This window comes from Sarcophilus harrisii, chromosome 4, assembly GCF_902635505.1.
Source record: "Sarcophilus harrisii chromosome 4, mSarHar1.11, whole genome shotgun sequence".
Classification (NCBI taxonomy): Eukaryota; Metazoa; Chordata; class Mammalia; order Dasyuromorphia; family Dasyuridae; genus Sarcophilus; species Sarcophilus harrisii.
Window position 1 is genome coordinate 264,834,165 of NC_045429.1, and position 15,163 is coordinate 264,849,327.

At 33.6% G+C, this 15,163-nt stretch overlaps 1 protein-coding gene across 1 annotated transcript in view; it reads right to left on the reverse strand.

Annotated features, from left to right (window-relative positions):
* The window catches only part of MEP1A (meprin A subunit alpha), a 70,521-nt gene that overhangs the window by 34,237 nt on the left and 21,121 nt on the right, over positions 1-15,163 (reverse strand). The window contains 4 exon segments of the mRNA XM_012549101.2: positions 419-892; positions 3,686-3,901; positions 10,297-10,446; positions 11,110-11,331. Coding sequence (XP_012404555.2) covers positions 419-892; positions 3,686-3,901; positions 10,297-10,446; positions 11,110-11,331 — 1,062 coding nt within the window.

Here is a 15,163-nt window from a genome sequence, read left to right on the forward strand (position 1 = left end):
TAGCCAAATTCAGCTGAAATTCAATGTTCAATCAGTGTCAGAGGATAGATGATGAAACATCCACTCTTAGCAAAAAGGTGATGGGTTACATGTGTAAAAGTAGCATCCAATGTCAGATGAATTACTATGCTGGTTAATTTACTTAATTTTTTTTCTTTATTAAAAGAGAATTCTGGGGTTGGGGAAATTTAAGGAAATAGAATGGTGCTTTTTTTTTTTTTTTAAAAAGCATTAATAAAACTTAAAAAACTAATTTGCTGAAAAAAATCACAAATAGAACAGATCACTATTAAGTCTGCTCAAGAATATAGTGTTGTTATATTGTTTTTGTTGTTTTTTCTTAAATAGAGAAAATCATCTCTCTATCATTCCTTTTAAAAGTTTTCAGATTTCATGCCTACAAAAGCCATTTACGTACCTGGAGATACATGGTCCTTAGAGGTGGTGAACACCATGCTTGATGACATTGTCTTCTTAGGATCAGGATCATTATCAACAATTGTCATGATGGCCTGCCTATTTTCCACTGGCCATTCCAAGATAGCATCATTTTCCCCACTGTAGAGTTGAAAAGTAAGTCCAACATAGCCAGAGCGGCTGGTACCATTTCTGCCATGGGGGTATAAGGTCACTCCATAACCATATCCCTCTGAGCTGTAGAATCGAGGGCTAAAGACCATATCTCCTTTCACTGTGGTCTGAAGGAGATGAGAAAAATTCCGAACCATCCAGACACCTCTGGGGCATGGTGTTTCAGTCAGAGTGATGTCATCCAGGAAAATACCCCCAGCAGAGTTCTGGGGATCTCCCTTTGTGCCTTGGAAGAGATAGCGGAACTTAACTTCCTCTCTGAGGGTCACATGACCAATTTTCCAGCCATATTCATTATCACCTGGGACAGAAACAAAGCTCTATTAAATGTCACCCAACTATGTTTTCATTTAAATCAGTTTTGATTTGACTTACAGACTTACAGAAGTCTTAAGACTTACAGAAATGGCAACACACACCCCCAATAGATAATCCTCATCTCCTTCCTACAAAAATATTTTTGCTGCTTGAGATTCCATTGTTATACTTTATCACATTGTCAAAAGTTTTAGAGATATGCTTAAATTAACAAAAATTTTCTTTAAAAATCCAGATAGTGAAGGTAAGGTTAAGTCTAATGGGCTTTTCTGCCTTACTGTCAATTAGTTATAGAAGCTTATCTTTAACTCCGCTTAGGAAAATTAGTCTTGCTGAGAGGAGGGAAGAAAGAAAGACAGATGGTGGGACTATAGGATTTAGAACTGTAGGAAGACTTAGAAATCATCTAGTAAGTGTTTAATGACTTGTTTGAGGTCATACAAGTAAGGCAAGAGTTATGACATATTTTTCTTATTCCAAATCTTTTTGATGTACCATGGAGAATAATCCTGAGCTGAGCATTTTAGTGTGGAGCTTTCCATTGGTAAGGACCCATAAAAGGGACTAGCAGGAAAGAGAACACAAAAAGTGAGATGACAGGGCACCAAAGATTAGTTTTCCTACTTTGAATCATTTGTTGTCTAGGGTTGGCCCTAAATTTTGACCTGTAAAGAAAGAGAAACCTCATAGAGCACACATGAAGATAAATAAACATAAATATGTTAAAGTGAAAATGTTCAATTTAATTTTAAATTGAAGTCACTTATAAATAGAATTATTAAAAATTATCTCATTTAAGCTTAAATATACCATATTTAACTGGAGTGACAACTTTTAATTATCATATAGGACATATATATTTACCTAACTTTAAAAACAAATTCATCAAAGGTCTCAATAGTTAACAGTGATTATATTATGGAATCTTTTGATTTGAAGAAATCTTTTGAAGAAATCTTAGGGACAAGTCTGTACACAAGTGCAAAATAAATGATGATTAAATCCTATCTGTAGATAGATTCTTACTTTATAGGAAAAATCCCTCCACTAATGCAAAAGGCAGCTATAAGTCTATACATAGTGACTTATCCATAATATATAGTTATTAAGGGTAAGAGGGGATTTGCCTTTCTATAATATTATAATACAGGGGAATTAGAAAGAATTTTATTCAACAGAAGTCAGTGCTCAATCAGAAAAGATCAATAACCTCCAGACATTTTTTAGCTCATATTCCATTATTTTAAGCAGCTAGGTGGTACAGTGGTAATTAGGAAGACCTGACCTCATACATTTACTAGGGGTGACCCTGGGCAAGTCAACTAACCTTGTTTGCCTCAGTTTCCTCAAGTGTAAAAATGAACTAGAGAAGGAAGTGGCAAGTCACTCCAATATCTTTGCCAAGAAATCGCAAATAGGGTCACAAAGGGTCAGAAGGGACTGAATGAAAACAGCAATACACAGCTGATACTGAGGGTGCCTCAGTCAAAATTAGATTATAACTGCCTTAAAATGCCTATTTTAAAGCTGAAAGATGTAAAGTTTTTAGGGTAGAAAGAGCTGGTGGGGAATTGTTGGACTGCCCCATCATTATGGATGAAGGGCATATGTGGTTATGTTGCAGAGAAATCTGATGATTGATTATAATGGGGAGGATGTAATGTGAACTACTTTTCCACCCTCTAATTAGTTCTACATGAATACCCTTATATTCATGAAAAGGCCTCCCAGTAGGTCCCAAACCCTACTTTGCTGTTAAAGTTTATTTTTTTAAGTTCCTGATAATATTTACAATAAAAAATATCCCCCTTACAGTCATGATTAAACAAGTTGTACTAGTGATGGTTTTCCTTTTAATGACTCTACAAATCTTTTTACATTAACTTGTACAAATATAATTAAATTTGGAAAATATTTTGGAGTGCCTACCATGTGCCAAGAGTTGTGCTAGATTAACAACACAAAGAAATAGTCTCTGCTCTCAAGGAGCTTACATTGCAAAATAAAAGATGTGTATTATATCATTCCCATACAACTGTTTATATTCAACTTTGTATTATAGGATATGTATCCTAGCTACTCTACAAGAATATAAATTCCTTGAGAACAAAGTCATGATCTCCTTGTGGAAAGCAACTTGGCTCAGCTGAAAAAAGTTCTGCATTTGTAGTCCCTGTATTTAACCTAGTTAAACTTAACCTCCATAGACCTCAACTCCTTCCTATGCTATACCTATGATTTTCCTGAACCAAGTAACCTTCAGCTCTCAGACACTTATTTAACATTCCACAAAATTGGTTCATTTAAATCATTCAGTTATCCAGCACAGACAGGGATGAGATGGAATCAGCAATTAAATTTTCATAAGTAAATTTTCAAACCTCAAAAATTGACAATGGCTACAAATCAGGGCTTAATTTATGATTTTGTTGATTGTTTAGACTAAAAGTGATAGAGAAAATATTAATAATTCAGATTAAACATAAAAATCTACCCTAGGCATTTTCCCCCATAGAGCTGTTAAATATTTACCAATATTATGAACCCATCTCAAAAAAACATCAAAACCAATCATTTTGATTGATCAAATCAATCACAAATATCTGATTTAAAAGTTATGCTGTGTACTTTCATTTTTAAAAAAGTTATTACATTTCTTGAATTAAGAAGAGAATACATTAAGATTAGCAATGAGCGAGTACTCTCTTTTTAAAAATGTTCTTTAGAGTTTCAAAAGCTATGATTGCAATGGATCTGTTAATCTTTTTTTAAGTACCTTGGAATGTCTGTATCTTGACCAACTTGCGGACATTGCCAGTGCTGTCATCCCTCTTGACCCAGACAACGAGTCTGTCTAAGGGGCTTCCTGTCATCTTGTAGTAAAACTGGAGGCACTGCTGCTTCCTCTTGGGATAAAGAATCCTTGACTCCAGAAGAGCAGCTTCTTCTGTCTGCCCAGAACTGGTATTGAAGTACATGAAGTAGCCTGCCTCTAAAAAGTAAACAGAACAAGACTTTATCCCATTCAGATCCTTCCACTCTGGGCTCTATTTACATAGTTAAAGTTAAAGGCACAGACCAAAAAAAAAAAAAAAAAAAAAAAAAAAAAAAAAAAAAAAAAAAAAAAAAAAAAAAAAAAAAAAAAAAAAAAAAAAAGGATGACAAAACAAGATGTTTATCAGATATCATTCCAGCAAGCTACCAGGAGCAGGACAGAATTCACTAATTTGTCCCATATTGTATTTCTCTTCATTATGAAAAAATATCCTTCATTTATTTCATTCTCAACTTTGTGAATGAAAGAGATCCACTGTTGCTATTCTATCAAATATAAGACACAGGCAGAAGAATGGATTGCATATTTTCCCTAGTCCACAGTAACATGCTATGAAAGCAACAGGTGTCTTATAAGTATTTGTGGGATTTGTATGGGGAAAAGAGAAAACTTTATGAGGGAAAGGTTCTTAACAATGAGACCTATCTAAAAAGAGGAATAGGTTGCCTTAGAGTCTCTTTATTGGAGGTTTTCATGCAGAAGTTGAATGATCAGTTGTCAGGAGTAAAGTAAAATGTATTTCTGTTCAAATGTGTATTAAACTAGATAGCTCTGAGGTTCCTTCCAATTGAAGAGTCTGTGAATCACAGAATGTTGCCTGATTTCTCTCATGTTATAGGCATACCTTGTTTTATTTCACTTTCTTTATTGCAGTTTACAGTTATTACATTTTTTAAAATAAATTGAAGGTTTATGACAATCATGCATGGAACAAGTGATATTGAAAAATATCACTAGTAGTGATATTTTTCAATAGTATATGCTCACATTGCTTCTGTGCCACATTTTGATGATTCTCAGATCAAATTTTCTCATTATGTCTGTTATGATGACATAAAATCAGTGATTTTTTTAAAAAATTCATTTTCCCCAGTTAAAAACAAAATTTTATATTTCTTTTCAAAACATTGATTTCCAGATTCCCTCCCTTTGTCCCCAGACCCAGCGTCCATTAAGAAAGCACATGTGAAGTTATACAAAACATTTCTATAAAAATTATGTTGTGAAAGAAAACATAGATCTACCAAAAAAAACTCTCAAGAAATATAAAGGAGAGAGAGAGAGAGAGAGAGAGAGAGAGAGAGCATTTTAATCTGCATTTAGACACAATAAGTTCTTTCAAAGGGTATGGATAGATTTTTTTTTTATCATCAGTCCTTCAGAGCAGTCATGGTGATCAGCAATTTTTGATGTTTACTATTATAATTGTTTTGGGGTACCAGAAACCATACCCATAAAAGACACTGAATAATAAATATTGTATGTATTCTGATCACTCCACCAACCCTCCTTCCCCATTTCTCTCCCTTTCCTCAAGCCTGTTTATTACTTGAGACACAACAATATTGATATTAGTTTAATTAATAATTCTACATTGAAAAGCCAAAAAATTACAATTCATTGAAAGTTGAGATGATGGTTAGCATTTTTAGTAATAAAGTATTTTTAATTAATGTATAAACATTATTTTAGATATGATATTTTATATTCAATAGACTGTAATATAGCATAAACATAACTCTTATATGCACCGGAAAATCAAAGAATTAGTATGACTTGCTTTATTACAATATTTGCTTTATTGTGGTGGTCTGGAACTGAATTTAAAATATCTTCAAGGCATGCCTGTATACAATATTTTATATTTACTTCACCCCATACATTTTATTTCTCCCCAATGGAACATAAGGGTTTTGAAGATGGAGATGGTTTCATTTTTGCCCTTTCCTACCATACCCAGTACAAACCTTGACATAATACTGTGCAGTGTAAAAAAGACTCCAATTGGTCTCAGGGGACCTGGATTTAAATCGCAATTCTGTATGACTTTGCGCAAATCATTTAATTCTGATGGAACTCAGTTTCCTCATAGGATGCCCCATAAGATTCTTTCCAACCTATGATAATATTAAGACATTGACTCCAGTGTCAGTCTTTTTGCTTCTTATATCCTGCTACTTACCATACCCTTTTCTTAAGGGAATAAATTGATTTAAGCAAAGTTTTTTGGAATCAACTTCTCTGAAACAAATTTATTTTTCTCATTAACTTGCATTATAATAATGTCAGAGATTCCATGGAGGTAAAGTTTATGGTACAAAATGCGGCGGCGCTCTCTTTAGCATTCAAAGTCTGTCAAAACCTAGCTCTTTTCTATCTTTCCAATATTTTTACATCTTACTCCCTGACAGATATACCTCAATCCACTACCACCGGCCTCCTTACTGTTCCACAAACAACATAGCCCATCTCTTAGTCCCTGGAATTTTCTCTGACAGCCTCTATTTCTGGAATGCTTTCCCTCCTTCTTTCAGACTACTGACTTTTCTAGCTTCCTTTAGATCCCAACTAAAATCCTACTCTCTGCAGGAAGCCTTCCCCAAGCTGGCTTATATCAGAATCTTCCCTCTATTGATTATTTCCTATTTAGCCTATATATAGCTTGCCTTGTATATATTTGTTTGCATATTGTCTCCCCTTATTAGATTGTAAACTCCTTGAAGGTAGGACTGTCTTTTGCTGTTTTTTGTATCCCAAGAACTTAGCACTCTGCCTGGTATATAGTAAGTCCTTTATAAATGTTTACTAAATGACTGATTGGTATAGATAGGAACTCTTGATAAGGAAACCCTCTTTTTCTATAAATCAGCATCTATTCTTCTAGAATTACCTGGAACACTAAAAGAGTATAATTTGGTCAGGTAATCATGTAACAGGAGATAGCTTGAGCCTCAGTTGTCCTAAACTCATTCAAAAGTCCTATGTCTGTTAGACAGAGGGGAAAAAATTAATTTTTTTTTGCTTTTTTTTTTTTTTTTTTTTTTTTGCTTTTTGCTGAGGCAATTGGGGTTATGTGACTTGCCCAGAGTCACACAGCTATGAAGTGTTAAGTGTTTGAGACCAGATTTGAGCTCAGTTGTTCCTGACTTCAGGGCTGGTGTTCTATCCACTGGGCCACTTAGCTGCCCCCAAAATTAATTTGTAATGTAAAAATGATTAAGTATTAAATTTGCATCTGATTTAAACCCTGTTGTGATGTAAAAAAAAGAATTCAAGTCATTGAATCAAAGTCCTAAAACTAAAAGGAATCTATTTTATGAATCAGTTAGCCCCACAACCAAATTTTATAGATGGGTAAATCAGAGACATAACCTTAGGCTAGTAGTAGAGTTTAGATTCAAATTCATGTCCTTATATCTCTGAGTCCATTGATATTAGATGGTAGGGAGGTAAAAAGAATAGTGAAACACTTTCAGCCCTCAGGAATCTTACAGTCTATCTAAAATGTCTAAAATGACATGTATACAAATAAGTCAATATGAAATGGCTATATTTTTATAATATGTTATGTTGTTGTTCAATCATGTCCAACTCCTCATGATCCCATTTGGATTTTCTTGGCCAAGATACTGGAATGGTTTGCCATTTCCTCTTCGAACTAGTTTTACAAATGAATAAACTGAGGCAAATAGAGTTAAGTACTTGTTTACTTAGCTCATAAGTGTCTAAAGATGAATTTGAATTCATGAAGAGTTGTCTTCCTAATCTAGGATCTCATACTCTATTCAGTGTGTCAACTAGCTGCTCGTATATATCATAGAAAAGTTTATTATGCTGAGATATATGTGTGATAATATATATATATATATATATTTACATGTATACATATATATGATGTCTGCATGTATGCATGCAGTTAAATAATTTATATAGTACTTTAAGGTTTACCAAGAACTTTACAAACATTTTCTCAGTTTATCCTCACAACAATCCTGGTATCTTCTACTTTACAGAAGAGGAAACAGAGAAACCAAAATCAATGACTTTGATGATCCTGGGATCATTCAACTAGTAAGTGTCTAATTTCAACTGATTTTGGAGTCCAGTGCTCTCTTCACTACATTGATTATATGTAAACAAAAAAGTCAACAGAATTTTAAGTAAGAAACAGATCCCAATGGACTCCTTTATCAGAGGAAATGACCTAATATTATCCCTATAATCCTTATATTATACTATAAGTGACATTGCTGGAATAAAAATCCATGAGATCAGGACTTGTCTTGGCCAAACTTTGTACTTCTCCCACTCATGCACCATTCTACATATGGTAGCCTTTCATTAAACACTTACCCCTTATGAGAAAAAGAATGCTGAGCCTGGTAGGAATCAATCCCAGTATTGCTACCAACTTTGCCCAGGTTGAGACATGATGTTCCTTCATGTCCCTTTCAGTATTATAGCCTATGATTTTTTCCCAATTGTCTAAAAATTAGCCAATATCTCATAACAAACATCAGATTTTTACTTTACAAGCTATTCCTTCCTAAGAAGAATAAAAGATGTAGATCAGGACAGTTATTTACCTCAGTGGATAGAGCACTGGTTCTGAGGTCAAGAGGATCTGAGTTCAAATGTGACCTCATATTTTAACATTTACTAGCTATGTGTTCCTGGGTGAGTCATTTAACCTCAATTGCTACTCTGCTTCCCCCCAAAAAAAAAGAGGCAGGGAAAGTTGTAGATCTGAGTCTGATAAAGCAATTTCAGATATTTATTTTAGGCTGGGATTGTCTTTTTCTTTTCTCAGTAACATATCCACTCCTACATTCTGAGCATTTCAAACAGTGTGCCAAAAAAAAAAAATCCTTCCATTTAGAGATCACTTTTGCTGCTTGCATGAAAATCAAATATTAACCTATAAATTATCATGATTCGACCTTAGATTTATTATTATAATTGGGCTTTAGAGAGATATCTTTAGCATCCCTAAGAGAGATAACACAATGTTGACTTAATCTTGAAGATAACAAAGAGATTTTAACTCTTTTTTTCTAGAGCAAGTAGGTATTTGTCCAATCTGCTTTCAGGAGAAAGTCTAACCCTAGATTTATCTCTACCTGTTGACTCTCAAGAAGGCATCGAGCAAAGCAATTAAAAGACTATCTTTTCAAATACCTTAATTATTCATATGAGATGATTTAGTATGGTAAATGGAAAGCAGGACTCAGAGATTGAGAGAGAGAAGACAAGATAAGCGAAAGGGAGGGAGGAAGGAATAAAGAAAGGAAAAAAAGAAAAAAGAAAGATAGATGAAACAAAGAAAAAGAAAGAGAAAGAAAGAAAGAAAAAAAGAAAGAAAGAAAGAAAGGAAGAAAGAAAGAAAAAAGGGAAGAAAGAAAGAAAGAAAGAAAGAAAGAAAGAAAGAAAGAAAGAAAGAAAGAAAGAAAAGGAAAAAAGAAATAAAGAAAGAAAGGGAAACAGCGAGGGAAGGAGGAAGAGAGGAAGGAAGGAAGGAAGAAAGGAAGGAAGGAAGGAAGGAAGGAAGGAAGGAAGGAAGGAAGGAAGGAAGGAAGGAAGAAAGGAAGAAAGGAAGGAAGGAAGGAAGGAAGGGAAGGAGAGAGGGAAGGAGGAAGGAGGAGGAGAGGGAGGAAAGGAAGGAAGGAGGGAGGGAGGGGAGGAAGAGGGAGAAAGAGAAAAAGAGAAAGAAAGAAAAAAGAAAGGAAGAGGGAAAGAAGAAGGTGGGAAGGAAGGTAGGAAGGAAGAGAAAGAAAGAAGAAGAAAGGCAGGCAGGAAAGATAAACAAAGAAAATGAATGAATGAAAAAAGAAAGATATCAATCCACCTTTTGCCTTTGGGACTTCCATATGTTAACCCTTCAAATACTTGAAAACAACTACAAAAGTCTTCTCCACGCTAACTTCTCAAATTACTTTACCAAGCACAGCAGTCCATAAGCCCTCTCACCTTCCCATTTGCCCCTCTCTGGGTGCTGCTCATTTTATTAATGTCCATCCTAAATCCAATGCCCAGAACTAAACAAAATACTATTTATGGTCTGAACAGGAAACAACAACAACAACATACAAGGAAAACTTTCTCCCTTATCCAGGACACTATTCCTTTCTTAAGGAAGTGTGAGATTGTATCATTTCACTGCTATGTCTTATTGTTTTATGTTGAACAATTGGTCCCCTAAAATCTGAAAACATTTTTCACTCATCTAGTATTTCTCTCATTTTAAACTTGTTAAACTTATTTTTTGAGCCTATGAATCATCTTTTCCTTCTTTTGCTGGTCAGCACTTCACCTTTCAACTTTCCTATCACTCAGTTTACTTTTCCTTGGCACACAATGTCCTTGAGTATATTTTATCCATTTAAGGCCTAAGAGAAATGTATGCATGCCCTTTGTCCTCTTTCAGATACCTACTCATAAAAGTATCTAGATGCCAAAAAAAAAAAAAAATGCTGACTTGATGTAGTCAAAATCAACCTAGTAAACAACTTGACTGCCCTTTTAATTTCTCTTGTTTATTTTATTCCACTGACCTTTGCATCGTCCAACCAGAGTATGATCTTCTTTTCCAGGACCATCCCCTCTCTCATGAATCCAATCAGCATCATCTCTAGTTCCCTGAATCATGCCACAGATGTTTTGTTTCTCAAACGTGCAATAGTCCAAAAGGGTATGAGTTGCCGCTGAAAAGAATATGCCATATAAATTCATGGTTCAAAAGATCAAAGTTTCTTCTGTCTAGGAGCAGTTACTTTCTAAACAGAAAGTTTAATAACTGTAGTTTATTTATACTTCACTTTGAGTTTTATAAATCTCTTCACAACAAATTTGGGAGGTGGATAATGCAAGATTTGTAGGCCTATTTTACAGACGAGGAAGTTGAGGTTCATTGTGTTGGACAAGTCAAGGATAGGATTTAAATCCAAATCTCTTGACTCCAAGTATGAAAATTCACTTTTACCATTTCACCAAAGTTATTGAAAGTTATCTAGGTATGTTAATATCATTAGACTTTGATTTCTTAATCTGAGTTCCTCTATTAATGCAAATCCCTAGTGTTCTCAATTAAGTCTCAGCAAGCCCTCCAATTCCATTTGTTAGACCCACTAATATAGATGAGTTCCTGTTTTTGTTTGAAGGATGAAATGATAGATTTGTAAAAGATGCCAAAGGGAGCTTACAAAAAGCTCCCTTCTTAAACACAAACAAGATCCCTTTTCGTGCATCTGGGTCTCTGCCTTTCAAAGGAAAGTAGAAAGAAATGAACACTTCAAAGACAAGATGTACAAACTGAGCAGAGTAGTGACAGTGTCAAAATCCCATTATTCAAACCCATCCAAACTCACTGCAATTGTACATGCGATTAAGCCTCTCTAAGTCAATGGTGCTGAAATCAAGTCGCTGCCCGATGATGTCGTCAAATGCAGGGATTTTGGCCGTGACGGTGGGTACGCTTTCATTTTTATTAAAAGAGAATGGAGCATAATGCATCAGAGATTCATAGTCATAGGGAGTATTGAGGTCAGTTATGTAGCTGTCGTTGTAGGTAACAAAGTTGTGCTCAAAGCCTGTCAGGGTGAGAAACAATCGGTCGTCAGCCTTGAAAAGGGTGCAACAAAGTTTCATCTAGTGCATCCCAGGGAAGAGGCTCTTCTCACTTCAATCATTAACAGGAATTAGACAGTGGAGACAAGTTGAAAGTTGAAGGGGGATGAAAGTAGATTTAAAATATGTAGATTCTTGCCCATGTTTAACATATATTGGATTGCCTGCCAATTAGGGGAACACAAGGTTTTGTAAGGGTGAATGTTGAAAATTATCTATGCATTTGTTTTGAAAATAAAAAATAAAGATAAAATAATATATGTAGATTCTGAGATCCAAATTTTAAATAAAATTCGTTTGGGCACTTAAAAAATATGGAATATCTTCAGGATTTCTGTAATTATTGCTTTAGAAATTAAACTATTGATGGTTCCCCTTTTTCCTATAGGATGAAGTTCAAACTCCTTAGCCTGAAAATCCGGCTGCTCTTGTTTCTCCACTTTTATCATCTTCTAAATTCATATCATTTCTGATATGAACTCTACTCATATTGATTTAGTCACAATCTTGATTCCTGTACTTGGCTATCTCTTTACTTTTGCTCATGCTTTCTCTCACCTAGAATACCCCCATTCTTCTTCTTTACCTACATAAAACTTATCCATCCAGGTAAAATCCTTCCTCTTCTAAGAAGTTTTCTCTGACCACCTCAGCCTAAGACTATTTCTTCATTTGAACTTCTATAAGCACTTGGTTTGTGGACACACATAGCATTTATTCTATACCTTACAATATAACATCTTGCATAATTAGTGATCTATTTAAATGTTTAAGCCTTCTTTTGCCAAGCCTATAAATTAAATGCTATGACATTTTTCTTAACATTGTCAGAAGAAGCTTTTATTCAAATCCTATCACCATTAATAACTTGTTGTGTGACTATAGACAAAAGATTTTGAGACTTTTTTGAGACTCAGCTTCCTTACCTGTGGAATAAGTTAATAATACCATGTCAGAGGGTTGCTATGAGGATAAAATGAGATCATGTATTTTATAAAATGTTCTGTAAATCTTAAATCATGATCTAGATGTCATATAATTACAAATATAATCATGTAATTATTTTCTTTGAATGAATTAAAAAGCATTTTATGAAATACTTATCTGTCAAGATCATGTATATAAAATGCTCTGTAAATCTTAAATCATAATCTAGATGTCATATAATTATAAATGTAATATAATCATGTAATTATTTTCTTTGAATGAATGAAAAAGCATTTTATGAAATACATATGTGTCAAGCATTTGTATCCTTTATGGTATTGAATACATCAACTTGTATATAGTAAGTAGTTAGTAGATGTGTGTATGTGTGCATACATACATACATACATATATGTATATACTAGAAACTAATCAACAAAAACATGTAATTTTAAGTCATTTTAAATGAGTATTTTTAATCTCCTCTAATTGAAACTAACAATTTTTATTTCTTTGTCCTGAACCTATGTTATCTAGCTAAGTTAGCATATTTGGCAAAATGTGTAATGAATATTAGTAATGTACATATACACAGATACATGCATGTACATGTAAATATCTATTTCATAAATAATAACCAAAGTTTTCAGTTTGTTGGAACTTTGTTTACTCAATCAACTATATATCAACTATATATATATAAATGTATGCATACGTGTATATATACACATATGTTACTATCAAGAGCAAATTTTATTATGTACACTGACTCAATCAGATATGATAAGTCCAGTGGGAAAAATAAGTTCTCTTAATTTTATTCATAGAAAGTTATATGTACCCAACTAAAATGACAAAAAATTAGGAAATGTTTATTGATTAGTGAATATTTCATTAAATATTTATTATATTATTATATAGAATTAGGTCCCTTTAAGACATTAGAGGTCATAGGGTCAAACCCCTTCATTTTTCGTACATGTGAGAACAACTGCACAGAGCATTTGGTAACTTGCTCAACATCAAAGAATAACTAAGTATCTGAGACAGGATTTGAATTCAAGCCTTGCTGACTTCAAGTCCATTATTCTATTTACTGAACCAATTACCCAAAATTTTCACATATTTGAAGGAATATTTTTCCAGCCTTGTACCTTTCTTTGGATCTTTTGTGGAACCCAGTTCTCCACATTTTGCCCATGAATAATTCAGGTGCCTCTCTGCAATAGTCCTGATGTTTGCAGACTTCTTTTCCCATAAAAATTAGTCTACATCACTCAGGGTCCTAGCAGATGAATAATTAGCAATTCTATGTACTTATTCTTTGTTGGTAAATTTAGAGATTATAATGAGACAGAATTGGAGAAATGGGTAGGGGAGGTATGAGCAGAGTTGGGCAATCTGATTTTGGAGTCAAGATTTGTCTTGACTTCACCTTTTTTGTTAGGTGAAACAGTATTACAGGGAGGTCAAGTAGATTTCTATTAGGGGGATGGGAATATTACAGTAGGATTTCACAACATTATGTCATTAATATATTAAAATATATTAAGCACTTAATATTGTGAAGTGATACGGATTAGGGCAATATTATTTGAGATAAACCTGTTTTTGTACTTCTGAAATTCCTTACATTTAAGACATTATAGAGGGCTTACTGAGAAAATTGGTCTCAAAGGCAGGAAGAAATTGGTTCAAATTCTGTTTTGTACATACACTGACTATGTGACCCTGGGCAAATCATTTAAACTCTCAGTGCCTTTTGACAACTTTCTTTTTTTATTTTATCTATTTAATATTTTCCCCAATTACATTCAAAACAACAAAAAAAATTACATTTTTTAAAAAAATTTTGAGTTCTAGATTCTCTCCCTTATTCTCATCCACAATTAAGAAATCACTTGTGAAGTTATGCAAAACATGCCCATGAAAATCAAATTGTGAAAAAAATAGAACCTCAAGAAAAATTAAATTAAAAAAAAAGATAGAAAGAAATAGTGAATTCTTCAATCTGTATTCAGATACAATCAGTTCCTTCTTTGTGTATGGTTAAAATTTTTCATCATAAATCCTTCAGAGTAGTTGTGTATGATTGCACTACTAAGAATAGCAAAGTCATTTACAGCTATTCATCCCAGAACATTGTTATTACTTTGTCTATAGTACATTTCATTTTAGTTGATTTCATGGAGGACTTTACAAGGTTTTTTTTTTTTTTTACCTTAGAGTATCCTGTTCAACATTTCCCATAGAACTGTAATATTCCATCTTTAACAACTTTCTAAGCCTGTGCATTAGAGAAAAGATACAGACCTGCATTGGAAGAAATGGTTTTCTAAATTGAGAGTTCCCTATGTTAATTAAATCATTTCCGTTATTATTTTTAGTTGTGTGTTTATTTGTTATTTTATTTGGGGTTTTCTTGGCAAAGATATTGAGGTAACTCGCTATTTCCTTAACCAGCTCATTTTACAGATAAGAAAACTGAGGCAAACAGGGTTAGTGACTTGACCAGGATGATACAGCTAGGAAGTATCTGAGACTAATTTTGAAAATAGGTCTTTTTGACTCCAGAACTGATGCTCTATCCATTAAGTCGTATAGTTGTCTTAATTAAATCATAGCTCTAGTAAATATCTCATATTTGTTACATGGTTTAAAGCACTTTGCTTGTTTGTTTGTAAAATAAAGAAGTTATTATGAAAATTTGAATTATCTTTTTTGTAACTCAGGCTTTCAAATCTAAATATATAGAAACATACTTAATTGGAAAACTGACAGTGATGCTGCCTACCTGCCAAAGAAATAGAACTGGTAGGAGAGACATTGGGAAAGAGCTAGAGATATATGGTTCTTTGAAATGTAAAC